This window comes from Dasypus novemcinctus, chromosome 8, assembly GCF_030445035.2.
Source record: "Dasypus novemcinctus isolate mDasNov1 chromosome 8, mDasNov1.1.hap2, whole genome shotgun sequence".
NCBI lineage: Eukaryota > Metazoa > Chordata > Mammalia > Cingulata > Dasypodidae > Dasypus > Dasypus novemcinctus.
This window is the reverse complement of record NC_080680.1, coordinates 129,342,957-129,355,809: the sequence shown is the minus strand read 5'-3', so window position 1 is coordinate 129,355,809 and position 12,853 is coordinate 129,342,957. Positions and strand designations below refer to the sequence as shown.

The following is a 12,853-nucleotide window of genomic DNA, read 5'->3' as shown; positions in this document are numbered from 1 at the left end:
AGGAGTGTCGTGCCACACAGGGGTGTCCCCCGCGTAGGGGAGCCCCACGCACAAGGAGTGTGCCGCCCAGCGCAAAAGAAAGTGCAGCCTGCTTAAGAATGGCGCCACCCACACGGAGAGCTGACACAAGATGACGCAGCAAAAAGAAACACAGATTCCCTTGCCGCTGACAACAACAGAAGCGGACAAAAAAACAAGAGCAGCAAATAGACACAGAGAACAGACAACTGGGGTTGGGGGGGGTCGGGTAAGGGGAGAGAAATAAATAAATCTTAAACAAAACAAAACAAAAACAACAACCCATTTCTGGAATTTTCATCAGCACCCCTTTGGCTGACTAATATAGAATTTTGTACTGAGGAGTGGGAAAGTGCTTTTGCAATTACCAAAATGCTAGAATGGTTTTATAAATGGGTAAGGGGTATTGTTTTGAGGAATTGTGAGATGCTTGATGGAAAAGGCCTAGATTGCTTTGAAGACACTGTTGATAGCAATGTGGTTGCTAAAGAGACTTTACGATGCCTTAGAAGTAAATGATGAAACTATTATTGAAAACTAGAGGAAAGGCAATCCGTGTTTTAAAGTTGCAGAGAACTTAGCAAGATTAACTCCTGATGTTTTATGGAAGGCAGACTTTGAAAATGGTGAGCCTTGGTAAATACCTGAAGAAATTTCCAAAGTAAACCTGGAGAGTGCAGCTTGGTTTTTGCTTGCAGCTTATAGCAAAATGCTAGACGAGAGAGATATACTGAGGACTAAACTGTCGGGCACAAAGAAAACCAAACTGAGTCTGGAAATTCCAAGCCTCTGGAAATCAAGCTCCCAGATGGAAGTGCCCCATTGGAGGACCTAACTCAACTTGGAACGTATAAATCAGGATTGAAGATGCAGTTATCTCGGAAAGACTTGTGGAAAGTCTTATGGTCTGATGGCTTGGATCCCTGCTTCCTGCATGCTAAACCAACAAGGTTTTTGAGAGAGTTGTACGAACAAAACCACTGTCAGCCTGGAGTAAAAAGGACATGGAAAGGAAAGATTGAAGAAAAAACAGCCTTAAGAGGAAAAGCAGGGAAGCTGAGATCTGGAATTAGGACATCACCTTGGGCCAAGAGAGGAACCCTACCCATGTATACAGAGAGGGTGAGTTTGCCCCAACAGTTGAAGAGGGTGGATGTTCCTACCTGATATTCTGGGAAAGTTTTGCTGCCCCAGGGTACAAAGAGGGTAGAGCACATTCCCCAAGGATTAGGGCGGTTAACGTCAGCACCCCACAGGTCTGAGAGGGGTGGACCTGTCCCCCAAAGGTTAGGGAAGGCCAGGGGGTCAACTTGTTGCTCTGAGAGGGTTGATCCTGTATGCCAAAGGTTAGGGGGAATGTTGTCTTCACGTCACTGTACTAGAGGGGTTAAGACCTAACCCAAAGATTGGGTAAGGTGTCGCAATCACCCCAACACTCTTCGAGGGAGAGGTCAGAACTTGGTCGACACCCAGATGCTTGATGAGGGTGGAACCAAGAAAATGTCCCTATTGGGCAAGACTGTGGAAATGGTGGGTCCCCATATGGCCCCAAGGAGAAGAAACCATCTTCTTAAGAATAACTCTCAGCCTGAAATGAAATGGAGGATGCCCTGCAGGTTTACTCAACTGTACAGGACCAGTGCCTCATGTTTCCTTCCCAATTTCTCATTGTAATGAAAATGTGTATCCTATGTCTGTCCATTTGTGTATTGCAAACAGTTTTGTAAGTTTCAGAGGTCTATAGCAGACAGGACTTTGCGCCAAGACAAACTGTATTTCTTTAAATTGATTGTAATATACTTTAGTATTTGCATTGTTACTGATTTATTTCAATATTGTAATGTCTTTTTGGAATTCAGAGAGTGGAGTCTAGCAGTTTGATGTAGTTATGAATTCTAAACATAGATATTGGATTATGTTTGTAATCTGGCCTATTAGTGGGCATGATTGAGTTATGATTAGGGCTTTGATTGGGTCACATCAGTAGGGTGTTGAGTCCCCACCCACCGAGGTGTGGCAAAGGACAGAGTTGGAGCTTTTGATGTGGGGGTTTCTGATGTTGGAGTTTGATGCTGAAGATTGAAGCCGGAGTCCTGGGAAGTCAGCTCACAGAGGAAAGAGAAGCCAGCCCCGGGAAGAAAGGAAACCTCGAACCCAGAGAGAAGCAAGACCCTGGAAGGGGGGAACCCAGGAAGCCTGAACCCTTGCAGACGTCGGCAGCCATCTTGCTCCAACATGTGGAAATAGACTTTTGTGAGGGAGATAACTTAGGCTTTATGGCCTGCTATCTGTAAGCTCCTACCCCAAATAAATACCCTTTATAAAAAACCAACCCATTTCTGTATTTTGCATCAGCACACATTTAGCTAATACAGAGCCTCCTTTAGAGTTTAAGGGCTGATTTAATAATAATAATTGGGAATGTAGAAGATCTAAGGGACTATGCACGGATCAGGCATTCATGAAAAGGGACTGGATTACAAGGGGAATCCCAGTTTTGGCATTAACTTCTCATGACCTCGTATTTTTCAAGTTTGCCTGAAGAAGAACAATTACTTTCACCTGACTCAAAAACATAGTTGCTTTGGAACCCATTATTTATTGGCTATTCCTGTGGGAAGAGTTTTGGGGGTAAATCAACCAGATTGTCATCTGGCTTAATCTGCCTGCAAATTCGCTTCCTCCTGTAAATTAAGTGATGTGTTCTGCTATTAGCAAAACCTTTTGGTTGGGAAAATACCTTCTTCCCAGGAGTTTCACAGTGAATTGAATCTAAGAACTGTGCCTAGGTCAGGACACCCAAATTAAAGTATGCTGTTGCATACTTTCACTTCACCATGACTAGTGCCAGAAACAAACACCGTATAGAGTAGCAAAGGTCTTTACTATAAATGCAGTGAGAGAAATACTCCACCCCACCCCCACCCAGGGAATTAATGATCTGCGAAAATGCTTCAGTGCAGTTTTCAGCTCACAGGCAAAAACAAAGTTCATTGTTTGCAGCCTTCTCTGCTTTCTATCGTGGGAAATTTTTGGGATACAGCTGGAAGAGCTTGCCTTCCTGTGTTGGCTCAAATCCATACTTTTCCAGGTTCTCAGGATCAAAAGTCCCTTCTTTAAAGTCTTTTTCAATAGCAGGTGCAACTGCTTCCAAAAAGAGCTGTTTGGCCGTCAGCGGCGTCTCTGTGACGGCTGGAGCCCGGTAACTTACGTAGGGCTTAAGCTTGAAGCCGGTCAAATCCGGGACGACAAATTCTGGGACCATTTCTTTTATCTGTACAAACTTCCCGTTGGCAGCGCGGATGCCAGTGCCCTTGGCGCCCCGGCTCTTGTAGAAGGAGCGCGGGCCCCGCTTGCTGGTCCACTTGCTCATCCTGTCTGCTCCCCGGACCAGAACTCGAGTCACTCCAGTGAGGAGACCCATGCTGTGCTCCTGTGGGAAGAGAAGCGAAACGTTAATCGCCGAATACGTGGGAAGGCTCAGTCCGTGCCGAGCCGCTCGGAAGTCGTCGGGCCGCCTTCACGGGCAGAGTGGTCACCTGCACACGTCCGGCGCGCAAGCGATCCCGGCACCTCGAGAAGTCCCGCGGCCGCCGACTTCCGGTCTCGGCGCGGCCCGCTTCCGGCCCAACACCGCCCCACCTAGAAGCAAGATCAGCTCCGATTGGCCACCGCCGCGGCTAATGCAAAACCCCAGGTCTGCGAGGGGGCGGGACCGGCGGGAGGGCCGACCAATGAGCGGCGAGGTCGGCCCGGGAGGGCGGGGGCGCGGGCGTCGGGAGCGCGCCGGGCCGGTGAGTCGCTGCGCGCGCTCCCGAGCGGGCCGTTCCCGCGAGGCGGGTCCGTAGTGGTCGCCGCGCTGTCGGGGGCGCGCCCTCAGCTCCTCCGCGGTCCTGCAGCCCCACGGCCGACGCGCCGCCTCGCGCGCTCCTTCTCGGCCGAGTCCTTCAGGCGCGGCGCCTCGACGCCCGCCCCCGCCGTCCTCACGCGCCCTCTGGGCGGGAAAGGAGGGTCGGGGCCCGGGCCCGGGCTCGGCCGTCGAGAACGCAGGGCACCCCGCCCCGGGGCCGCCCCTGGCGCCTCCAGGCCGGCCTCGGGAGAGACGGGAGGGGCCTCTGCCGCGCACCCCCAGACGGCTCGGCCCCGGCCTCAGCCCGCCCTCCGGGGGGCGCCCGCGGCGGCAGGTGCCGCCTCAGTGGAAAACCGTTTGACCCGGCAAGGAACCCTGTGGGCAAGGTGGGAGCGTCGCGCTCCTTACATAACGGGAGTCGGCAGGACTTCTGGCCCTAGCTTGAACCAGCGTCTTCTTTTCATTTTTGACTTTGTTTTGGTTTTAGCTATGGAGGAAGACTTGGACGCGGGCCCGGAGGTATGTAAACAGGGTTTCAGTGATGAGAGGATGCCGGACCGAGCAGGGCTCGGGTCTGGAGGAGGAGGCAGCCCTGTCGGCGTGGCTCTCGCCTGCGCGCCCCGAGCGCCCTGCCCTCCGGTCACCTTGTCAGAGCTGCTGGCCAGGCTCGTCCTGGGACAGCTGTGCACTCGCGCGCAGCCGCTGGGCCCCGACTTGGTTTGAAGGCCTGCTTGTTCTTCTCAGGCCACAGTTATTTCCAGTGTCCCTTTATGCCTTTGCCCACTCATTTTGCTTAGTATCTTCTCAGTTTGACATCTGTAGTCACATCACAGAGGCCTTTGTTCCCAAGTCAAAGTATTAGGCCAGTTAAAGCACTAGTGGAAACCTAGCAGAGGCTGGGACGCTAGCAGGAAAAGAAGCATCTGTGCAAGGGCTGTGTCCTTGGATAATCCTGACTGCCCCAAAGCGGGGTGCTGGGCTCTGAGGGCCCTGCCTCACGTGGCGAGCGGCCCTGTGCTGAGGCGAGCGGGAGGCCGTGACGCACGGCAGGGCAGGGGAGAGGTGCCCTGTTCTGAAGCAAGAAGCCCTCCCCGTTTATATCCACCTCCGTGTTGGTTCAAAGCGTTGGGTTTTCTGTCTTGAGGCAGAATTCTGCCCCTGAAGTGCTTTTGGAATGCTCTTCCCATTTCCTTGGAGTCTGGTCTCAGGCATGCCTCTGAAAGGCTGGGGCAAGTTGCTTCCGTCCTTGGCACTAGAGTGGGAACTTGAAAGGGTTGGCAAGTGGCTACTGCCCTCCCCTCCTTGCTCTTCTATCTTGGCTGCTTGGAAGAGGGTGTGTGCTTAACAGGAGAAGGGAGCGCTGGGTCTCTTGCTCACCTGTATCCTCCCACGCTTGCCCTAACCATCTGCCCACCACTGTCCAGTGCTCACGCCTCTATTCCCTTCCTCCCTCCCTCCTTCCCGCAGAGTCCCCCAGGATAGCAGGCACGTGGAGCCGGCCTCTGCTTCCAGGTTCTTGCTTGGCACCTGAACTGGTGTTTACTGTCTTCAAAGTCCAGCCGGCCCTGTGCGGTTTCTCGGCCTGCAGGACGGCAGTACATGCGGCTGGCTGGAGTTGAGAAGGCACTGAGCCATGGCCTTGGCATCCCCCGTGGCGCAGTAGGGCTTCCTCCTCCAGCCTGCCCATCAAGGAGGTGGAAGGTGCAGGATTCAGATGTGTGAGCCCTGCACACTGCGTTTGTTCTCGGTGACGGCACAGCTGCTTGCCCTGCTTGGCTGTGTCGCGGGCAAGCGGGAGGCTGGCTGCTCTCCAGGCACTTCTTAGCGGCGTGCTTGGAGGACCTTGGCATCCTCAACAAGACCGCTTCTTTCCGGAAGTCTTGCTCTGGCTCCACTTTCTGTTCTTGCTGCCTTGACCGAGTCTCCCCTGAAGAAGGGGCCACCGCTGTCCTGGCGCTGCCTCGGCCCTCCCTGACTGCGTGTTCTCTGCCCTAGGCTGGCTTCTGTCTGGGCGCCACCCTGCGCGCCTGGGGGCTGCCGTTGATGGAGCAGCACTCACAGCCCACCATGGTAACCAGCTCCCACCCTTCCCTGCGGGTGATGGGTCCTGCCAGGGTGGGATTGGGGTGGGCTCCCCCTTGCGCCCCTGCTGGCTTGACCTCCCTCTGGGCGCCTTGCTGAGGGTCTGCTTTGCCTCCACCTTCTGCCCAGCTGGTGGGGATTGTGGTCGGAGCCCTCCTGGCCCTGGTCTTGCTCGGCGTCGTGGTCTTCTTTGTGTACAGAAGGGCTAGACAATCCCGTGAGTATCCTGGTTTGGGCTCCAGCTCAGGGTGGGGGGCTGTTGCAAGAGAGGGGGGAGGTTGGGGCTTGTGCGGGTTTTTGAGCTCCTGGCAGTCCTCAAGCCTGTGGTGGCTGTTTTGGGAAACCGGGGTCTGTGCAGGCCCAGGCCGAGCACGTCTGCACAGCACAGGTCAGCGGGCCGAGAAGGAAGATCCTCCTCACCTGAAGTGAGTCTGTCGCCCAGCCCTGCCTTCACAGCCAGCAGGAATGCCCTGGAGAGACAGGGCAAGGATAGTTCGCCTTCCAGCATTTGCATTCCCAGGGGCCTGCCTGTGCCATCTGGGCCTGGCACCTGCCCAGCTCTGGCCCACAGAGCTGTCCCCCCTCGCAGGGCCTAGCCCAGCTCAGGCTGACCCCTGCCCCTCTTGCAGGACAGCTGCAGCCTGCCACTCCTCAGTACAGGTTTCGCAAGAGAGACAAAGTGATGTTTTATGGCCGGAAGATCATGAGGAAGGTAACGGGTTCTGTGGGAGGCTGGTGTGGGGCCTGCCTGCACCTGGCCCCCCCTGCGGCCCTGCTCGTCGCAGGAGAATACTGCGTGCCACTGCCTGGCCCCTACAGTGCTGTGGGGGTGCCCAGCAGCATGGGGGCGCGGTGGCCACAGCCCCTGCCTGCTCACCTCTAAGTTTGGGGACGTAGTAAATCATATTGAGTGGAATCTCCTCCTTTTTGTCCATCACACTTGACCAGGACGTGCCTCCCTGCTCTTAGAGACTGCAGGCTCAGGCCGTCAGTGGGGTGGAGCCTTGGGGCGGCCTCGCCCACAGTGGGACCCCACTCTGTGGTCCTTGACCCCATCTGCAGTGCACACACAGCCCTTGGGGGGCAGGCATTCAGGCCCCTTGAGGGCCTGTGTTTGACCATAAGCAGATGTCCAGGAAATGCCTCTTGCTGGAGGAGTGTGGGCAGCTGCTGAGGCTGCAGCTGCCTGTGAGGGTATGGTCCCAGGCCTCGAGAATGCTCTGGCCAGGTTGGAGGACAGAATCCTTCCCCCAGCTCTCCAGAGTGGAGTGCCTCCTTGCTCCAAGCAGTTTGTCTTAAGGGAACACAGAGCTCCTTTCCAGAAGCATCCCTGGAGGCCTGTGGCTGCTAAAATTGGTGGTCTTGGCCAGGATTCAGGGGCTGAGCTGGGGAAGGAGCTGGGGTCCCTGGTGTGGGGCTGCATCCCCCGATGGCATGTGCCTATCTTGGAAGCACAGTTCTCCCCTTTCAGGGCTGTAAGGGGACTGGGAGCCTTTGTAAAACACAGACCCCTGGGCCCACCTCAGAGGGTTCTGTCAGTCCCCTGGTCGGGGCTCAGGAATCTGCATTTTATCAGGCAGCCTTAGGTTGACCCCTTCCTCCCTCTTTAGCTAACCCTGGCCTTCCTATACCCAGTCTTCCCAAGAAGCGCTTAGGCCATTCAGATGTTCTACAAAAACCATAAGTCCTGATGCATTTCAAAGCAGCCTCCACTTGTTACTTTTCTCTGGTTATAAAGTTAACTCATCGTCTTTGTCGAGAACTTGAAAAATCAGAAAAGGAGCGACGTGACTGTCCTTCCCTGAATCTTCTTCTCTCTGGGGCTAAGTGCTGAAAAGCGGGGGCTCGGGTCTGCGAGCAGACTTCCCGGGACTCTGGGCCTGGTGGAGGACCACCAGTCAGGAGCCTGCTGAGGACTGCAGTGACTGATGGGGACCCCAGCAACCGGGAGGAGGGCAGCAAGGCTGACGCCCACCTGCCTCCCACCCTGGGGTTGAAGCGTCTGAGGGGGCCAGCGAGGGCAGCAGCTTGCCATGGGGGCAGGGCGGCGGGTCCTGTCTCCTGGTGTCCTCTGTCACTGGTGGCCATTGTTGCAGGGAGAAAAGTGCCTTTGGGCTGAGGTTGGGGAGAGCTCCATGAGCGGAAGCTCAGATGTGAGCAGGAGCGTCCATGCAGCGGGATGAGGGCAAGGGCGCTTTGAAAGGTCATGCGTGGCTATGCAGGATCCCGTGGCCGTGGCCTTGTCAGCAGGAACCAGAGTGACCCCTGGGGCCTCAGGGAGGGGCCATGGTCTGGGAGGCGGACTCTCTTGGCGGCCACAGGGTCAGGCCACATGGGGTCTCCCTCCTGCCCGTAGGTGACCACCCTCCCCCACACGCTGGTGGGGGGCACAGCTGCACCCCGGCAGCGGGCAAGGAAGAGGACCAAGGTGCTGTCCTTGGCCAAAAGGTACAGGGGGTGCCCAGACCCCATCAGGCCCAGCTGCCACCCCACTTGGACCCTGTGTTGGGGGGCACCCTGTGCCAGTGGGGAGGGGCTGCCCTGGGGGTGGGGCTGCCTGGAGCCCAGGGCCCAAGGAGAGCAGGGATGAGCTGCCTAGAGTCCCAGAACTCAGATCTATTTTGTGGAATCCTTTGGGTGTCTCCTGAAGGGACCGTGCATCTGGTTTGTAGGATTCTGCGTTTCAAGAAGGAGTACCCCACTCTGCAGCCTAAGGAGCCCCCTCCGTCCCTGCTGGAAGCCGATCTGACTGAGTTTGATGTGAAGAATTCTCACCTGCCTTCGGAAGTTCTTTACATGCTGAAAAATGTGCGGTAGGACAGAAGATGGCACTGAGGGCCCACAGGCTGCCCAGGGTCCTTGTGGGTGGGGGAACAGGAGTCTGCTTCCCAAGCCGGCCTCTCAGCAGGGATCTTCCATGTGCCCGGACGGGGGGCAGAGCCTGACAGCAGTGCTCCCTACCCCGCCTCGTCACCCGGCCAGGAGGCTTAGGGGATGCTTCGGGGGCAGCCAGGCCTTTAAGCAGCTTTTGTCACCAGTTCCTTCTGTCTTGTCATTTTTCTAACGTTATGATCTTTAGGAATAAATTCAGAGCAAGCGTGAGAGGTGTTTGCGTTAATGAGGAGTGGGCAGGTCTGGTTGTGCACTCTGTCTCTCCCCCGACTTGTGTTTCATTCCTCTTGCCATTCCCATTTTGTTGCCCTGGACTGATTTTCCACCATCCGTTGTGTTACATGTCTGCTTGAAATTTAGTCACAGCCCAGTACTTCTCTGAGCTAATGGGAAAACAGGCGTACAGGAATTCCAAAAGTTTAATGTGCTGTCTTGACAGGAGTTTTGATGGTTGGTTAACCTCCTGCCACCCACCAGCTCTGTTTAGCTGCAGCATGGGGGGGCCGGGGCCACTGCTTAGGGGGCTGTATCCTCTGAAGCTTCTGGTTAAGCTGTCTCTCTTTCCTTGCCTCTCTGGGAAGGAGGTCCCTTAGGAGCTCCCTGTTCTTCCAGAGTCCTGGGACATTTTGAAAAGCCGCTGTTCCTGGAACTTTGCAAACACATGGTTTTTGTGCAGCTGCACGAAGGGGAGTACATCTTCCGGCCCGGGGAGCTGGACAACAGCATCTACGTGGTGCAGGATGGGCGGCTGGAAGTCTGCATCCAGGATGCCGTAAGAGCACCGCCTCCTGGGAAAGCCAGCAGGGAGGCAGGGCAGGGTTTGGGCTTGGTCCCTGGTGGCTTTACTCAGAGGCCTACCATCTTCACATTTCCCAAAGTTTTCTGTTGAAAAGTTAGTGCAAAATTTAAAAATTTAGGTCTTTTGAGATATGGCACACCTTCATGCCAATATTCTAATGCACCTGCTATATAAAATTTTGCCTGTTGTCTTTCCTCTTATGCACTTGAACACCTGCTGTTTAAAGGGGTCACTGGTGGTCCTTATGTGGAATCTATTTCTGTCTTTTCACCGGATGCATTTTAAACATACTGTGATGTTTCCTCTGAGTCCTCACAGCACTCCCTTTAATGTGGTGCCTTGTCATGTCGATCTGATGGGGTCACTTGAACCCTTGCTCTATTTTCAGGATTCTGGTAATAAGTAATTTTCACACAAAGAAATAGTTAAGGTATTAGTTCACTTAGAAGCCTGAGAATAGAGCCTGTTTTAAATTTTACCCTTGAATCACTCCAGCTGTATGATTGTCCCATCAAACCTGGTCCATGTTTTTTGGGTGTTGTGTTCCTTTCAATGGGTTGTATTGCTTTACTTTGCCTGCTGGTATGTGAGCCTGTGTTTTTTTTCGAGGACACAGGTTCTCAGTCTGAACTTTGCCTGAGGAACCTGTGGTCTCAGAAGATCCCCTGCGGATAACGGCCCGAGGTTGATAATTGCATGTTCATTCGGGTTTCTAGAAGGAAGGTGTTTCTGGGCAGAATTTTTAACATCCACATCAGTAGTTTAGTCTGTGATTGGACCTGATGGGATTATGGAAAAGGAGACAGCTTTGTCCAGCCAAGGGAAGGTGCAGTCTTGAGCCTCTGGAGGGTATGGCCATCCACCTGGTAAACCAGAGTCCCGTGCATTCTTTTTTTTTTTTTTTTTTTAAAGATTTATTTTATTTTTCCCCCCCTCTCCGTTGTCTGCTCTGTGTGTCCGCTCTCTGTGAACTCTGTGTTCACTTGCACCCTTGGTAGCACTGGGAAACTGCATCTCTTTTTTGTTACATCATCTTGCTGCATCAGCTCTCCATGTGTGCAGCGCCTCTCCTGGGTGGGCTGCACTTTTTTTCATGTGGGGCATTTGTCCTTGTAGGGCACATTCCTTGTGCATGGGGCACCCCCACGCTGGGGGGCCACTGTGTGACACGGCACTCCTTGCGTGCGGCAGCTCTGCACGTGGGCCAGCTCACCACACGGGTCAAGAGGCCCTGGGCATCGAACTCCGGACCCTCCCATATGGTAGGCGGATGCTCTACCAGTTGAGCCACATCCACTTCCCTCGTGCACATTCTTGAGAGGACTTCCCTAGAGAGACTGAAACCAGAATCCTCCTGGCCGTTGGAGCTAGATGTGAGAGGTTCATAGAGGGTGACCTGTACCAAATATGGACAAGTTCAAAAGGACTTTTCTTGGCTTAAACGGAAATGATGTTACTATATTCAGTCATGAAAACTGCATGGTTTTATTTTTCTTTTTATCAATTTAAAAGTTATATCAAAGTGCTGTTATTTGTATGGATAACTGAATTTAGTTTTCAGAGCTCCTATAGTTAGCCCGGCACACTAACATAGGATTTTTGAAATTTAACCTATCCATCCAATAGACAGTTCATGAGGTTGATTAAGTTTCTTCACTCCTCTTATTCATCCTTGTTTATCTGCCTTTAGCTTCTGGGCTTATCAACCTCAAGTCCGGTGCATGCAGGCCTCTTCCTCCTCACCTGAGGCACCTATTTTATTCTTGACACCTTGGAGCCAACCTTGTCTGTGCAGCTGCCTTGAGGTGTAGACTGCTCTGCTCTCCTGGGGTTGCTTTTCAGCCAGGGCTGAAGCTTTCTGCTGGTTTAGGGCCGGTGGTCCACCTGGACTCTCATTCTATTTTCTGAGCACAGGATGGAACTGAAGTGGTTGTCAAAGAGGTCTTGGCTGGGGACAGTGTCCACAGCCTCCTCAGCATCTTGGACGTCATCACGGTGAGTTCTCCCCCCACACCCCTGCCCTGCCCTGAGGTCTCCCCCAGCACCCCTGCCCTGCCCTGGGGTCTCCCCCAGCACCCCTGCCCTGCCCCAGGTCTCCTGCACCCCTGCCCTACCCCAGGTCTCTGAGCATCCCAGGGCTGGTCCTAGAGGCCCAGGCAGCGGCGACCTTAATGTTAGTGCCTGCTCACCATCAACTTCAACAGTAGAGTCAAGAAGAGCTGGGCTTTTGATTAAGAGTTTTGCTTGTCCTTTTTTTTTTTTTAAGATTTATTTTATTTATTTCCACCCCCCCCACCCTTGTTGTTTGTACCTGCTGTCTGCTCATTATCTTTTTAAAAATTAATTATTTATTTATTTATTTCTCCCCACCCCCCCGTTGTCTGTTATCTGTGCTCTTCTGTGTCTGCGTGCATTCTTGTCAGCGGCACCAGGAATCTGTGTCTCTTCTTGTTGGGTCATCTGGCTGTGTCAGCTCTCTGTGTATGTGGCCCCACTCCTGGGCAGGCTGTGCTTTCTTATCATGCAGGGTGCCTCTCCATGCGGGGCACACTCCTTGCGCGTGGGGCTTCCCTATGTGGGGAACACCTCTGTATGACACGGCACTCCTTGCGCACATCAGCACTGCACATGGGCCAGCTCAACACATAGGTCTGGAGGCCCTGGATTTGAACCCTGGACCTCCCATATGGTAGGCGGACGCTCTATCAGTTGAGCCAAATCTGCTTCCCTCATCATCTTTTTTAGGAGGCACTGGGAACTCAACCCAGACCTCCCATGTGGGAGGGAGGTGCCCTATTGCCTGAGCCACCTCCACTCCCTTGCTTGTCTTTTTAACTGGGAAATATATTATGTGGTACAAGATAAAAAAGACACAAAACGTCTTCTGTCCTCCAGCTTCCCAGGAGGGACCACTGTTACCCATTTCACATAGGCCTTCTGTGAAGTTCCATACGGACTCATCTTTCAGTTCTTTCCAGTCTTTTGTTGTTAATCATTGCAGTGAATAGTCTTGTATGTTCATCGTTCATATGTTTGAAGGTCAATTTGTAGGAGAAAGCCTTAGTGTAGACTTGCTGAGTACAAGGGACTGCATGACTGTACTTTTGAAAGGTAACTGCAGATTGCTTCTCACCATGTAGGTTGCACCACCACAGTGTATGCAAAGGTCCATTTCCCCACCTCACCAACCAACAGCTGATGTTAGAGCTCGG

General features: G+C 53.6%; 2 protein-coding genes across 14 annotated transcripts in view; one reads left to right on the top strand and one right to left on the bottom strand.

Annotated features, from left to right (window-relative positions):
• Positions 1–2,883: 2,883 nt before the first annotated feature.
• On the bottom strand, positions 2,884–3,662 carry MRPL41 (mitochondrial ribosomal protein L41). The gene is made up of 2 exons (XM_004479984.5): positions 3,558–3,662; positions 2,884–3,451 (listed from the first exon to the last, which is right to left on the bottom strand). The coding sequence occupies exon 2, from the start codon at positions 3,440–3,442 to the stop codon at positions 3,035–3,037; it is 408 nt and encodes a 135-aa protein (XP_004480041.1). The 5' UTR covers positions 3,443–3,451; positions 3,558–3,662; the 3' UTR covers positions 2,884–3,034.
• A 100-nt stretch (positions 3,663–3,762) lies between these two features.
• PNPLA7 (patatin like phospholipase domain containing 7) overlaps positions 3,763–12,853 on the top strand; it is an 88,887-nt gene continuing 79,796 nt past the window's right edge. For 3 of the 13 annotated variants that reach the window (XM_071217142.1, XM_071217141.1, XM_071217140.1), the window contains exons 1-7: positions 3,787–3,812; positions 5,864–5,938; positions 6,080–6,167; positions 8,307–8,398; positions 8,623–8,763; positions 9,455–9,614; positions 11,556–11,636. In XM_071217142.1, the coding sequence (XP_071073243.1) occupies positions 8,747–8,763; positions 9,455–9,614; positions 11,556–11,636 (258 nt within the window). In that variant the 5' untranslated portion in view covers positions 3,787–3,812; positions 5,864–5,938; positions 6,080–6,167; positions 8,307–8,398; positions 8,623–8,746. Of the gene's footprint in view, positions 3,813–3,863; positions 4,388–5,863; positions 5,939–6,079; positions 6,168–6,579; positions 6,663–8,306; positions 8,399–8,622; positions 8,764–9,454; positions 9,615–11,555; positions 11,637–12,853 lie in introns of those variants that run through there. The other 10 variants (XM_058302796.2, XM_058302794.2, XM_058302790.2 and 7 more) reach the window with 9 other exon arrangements.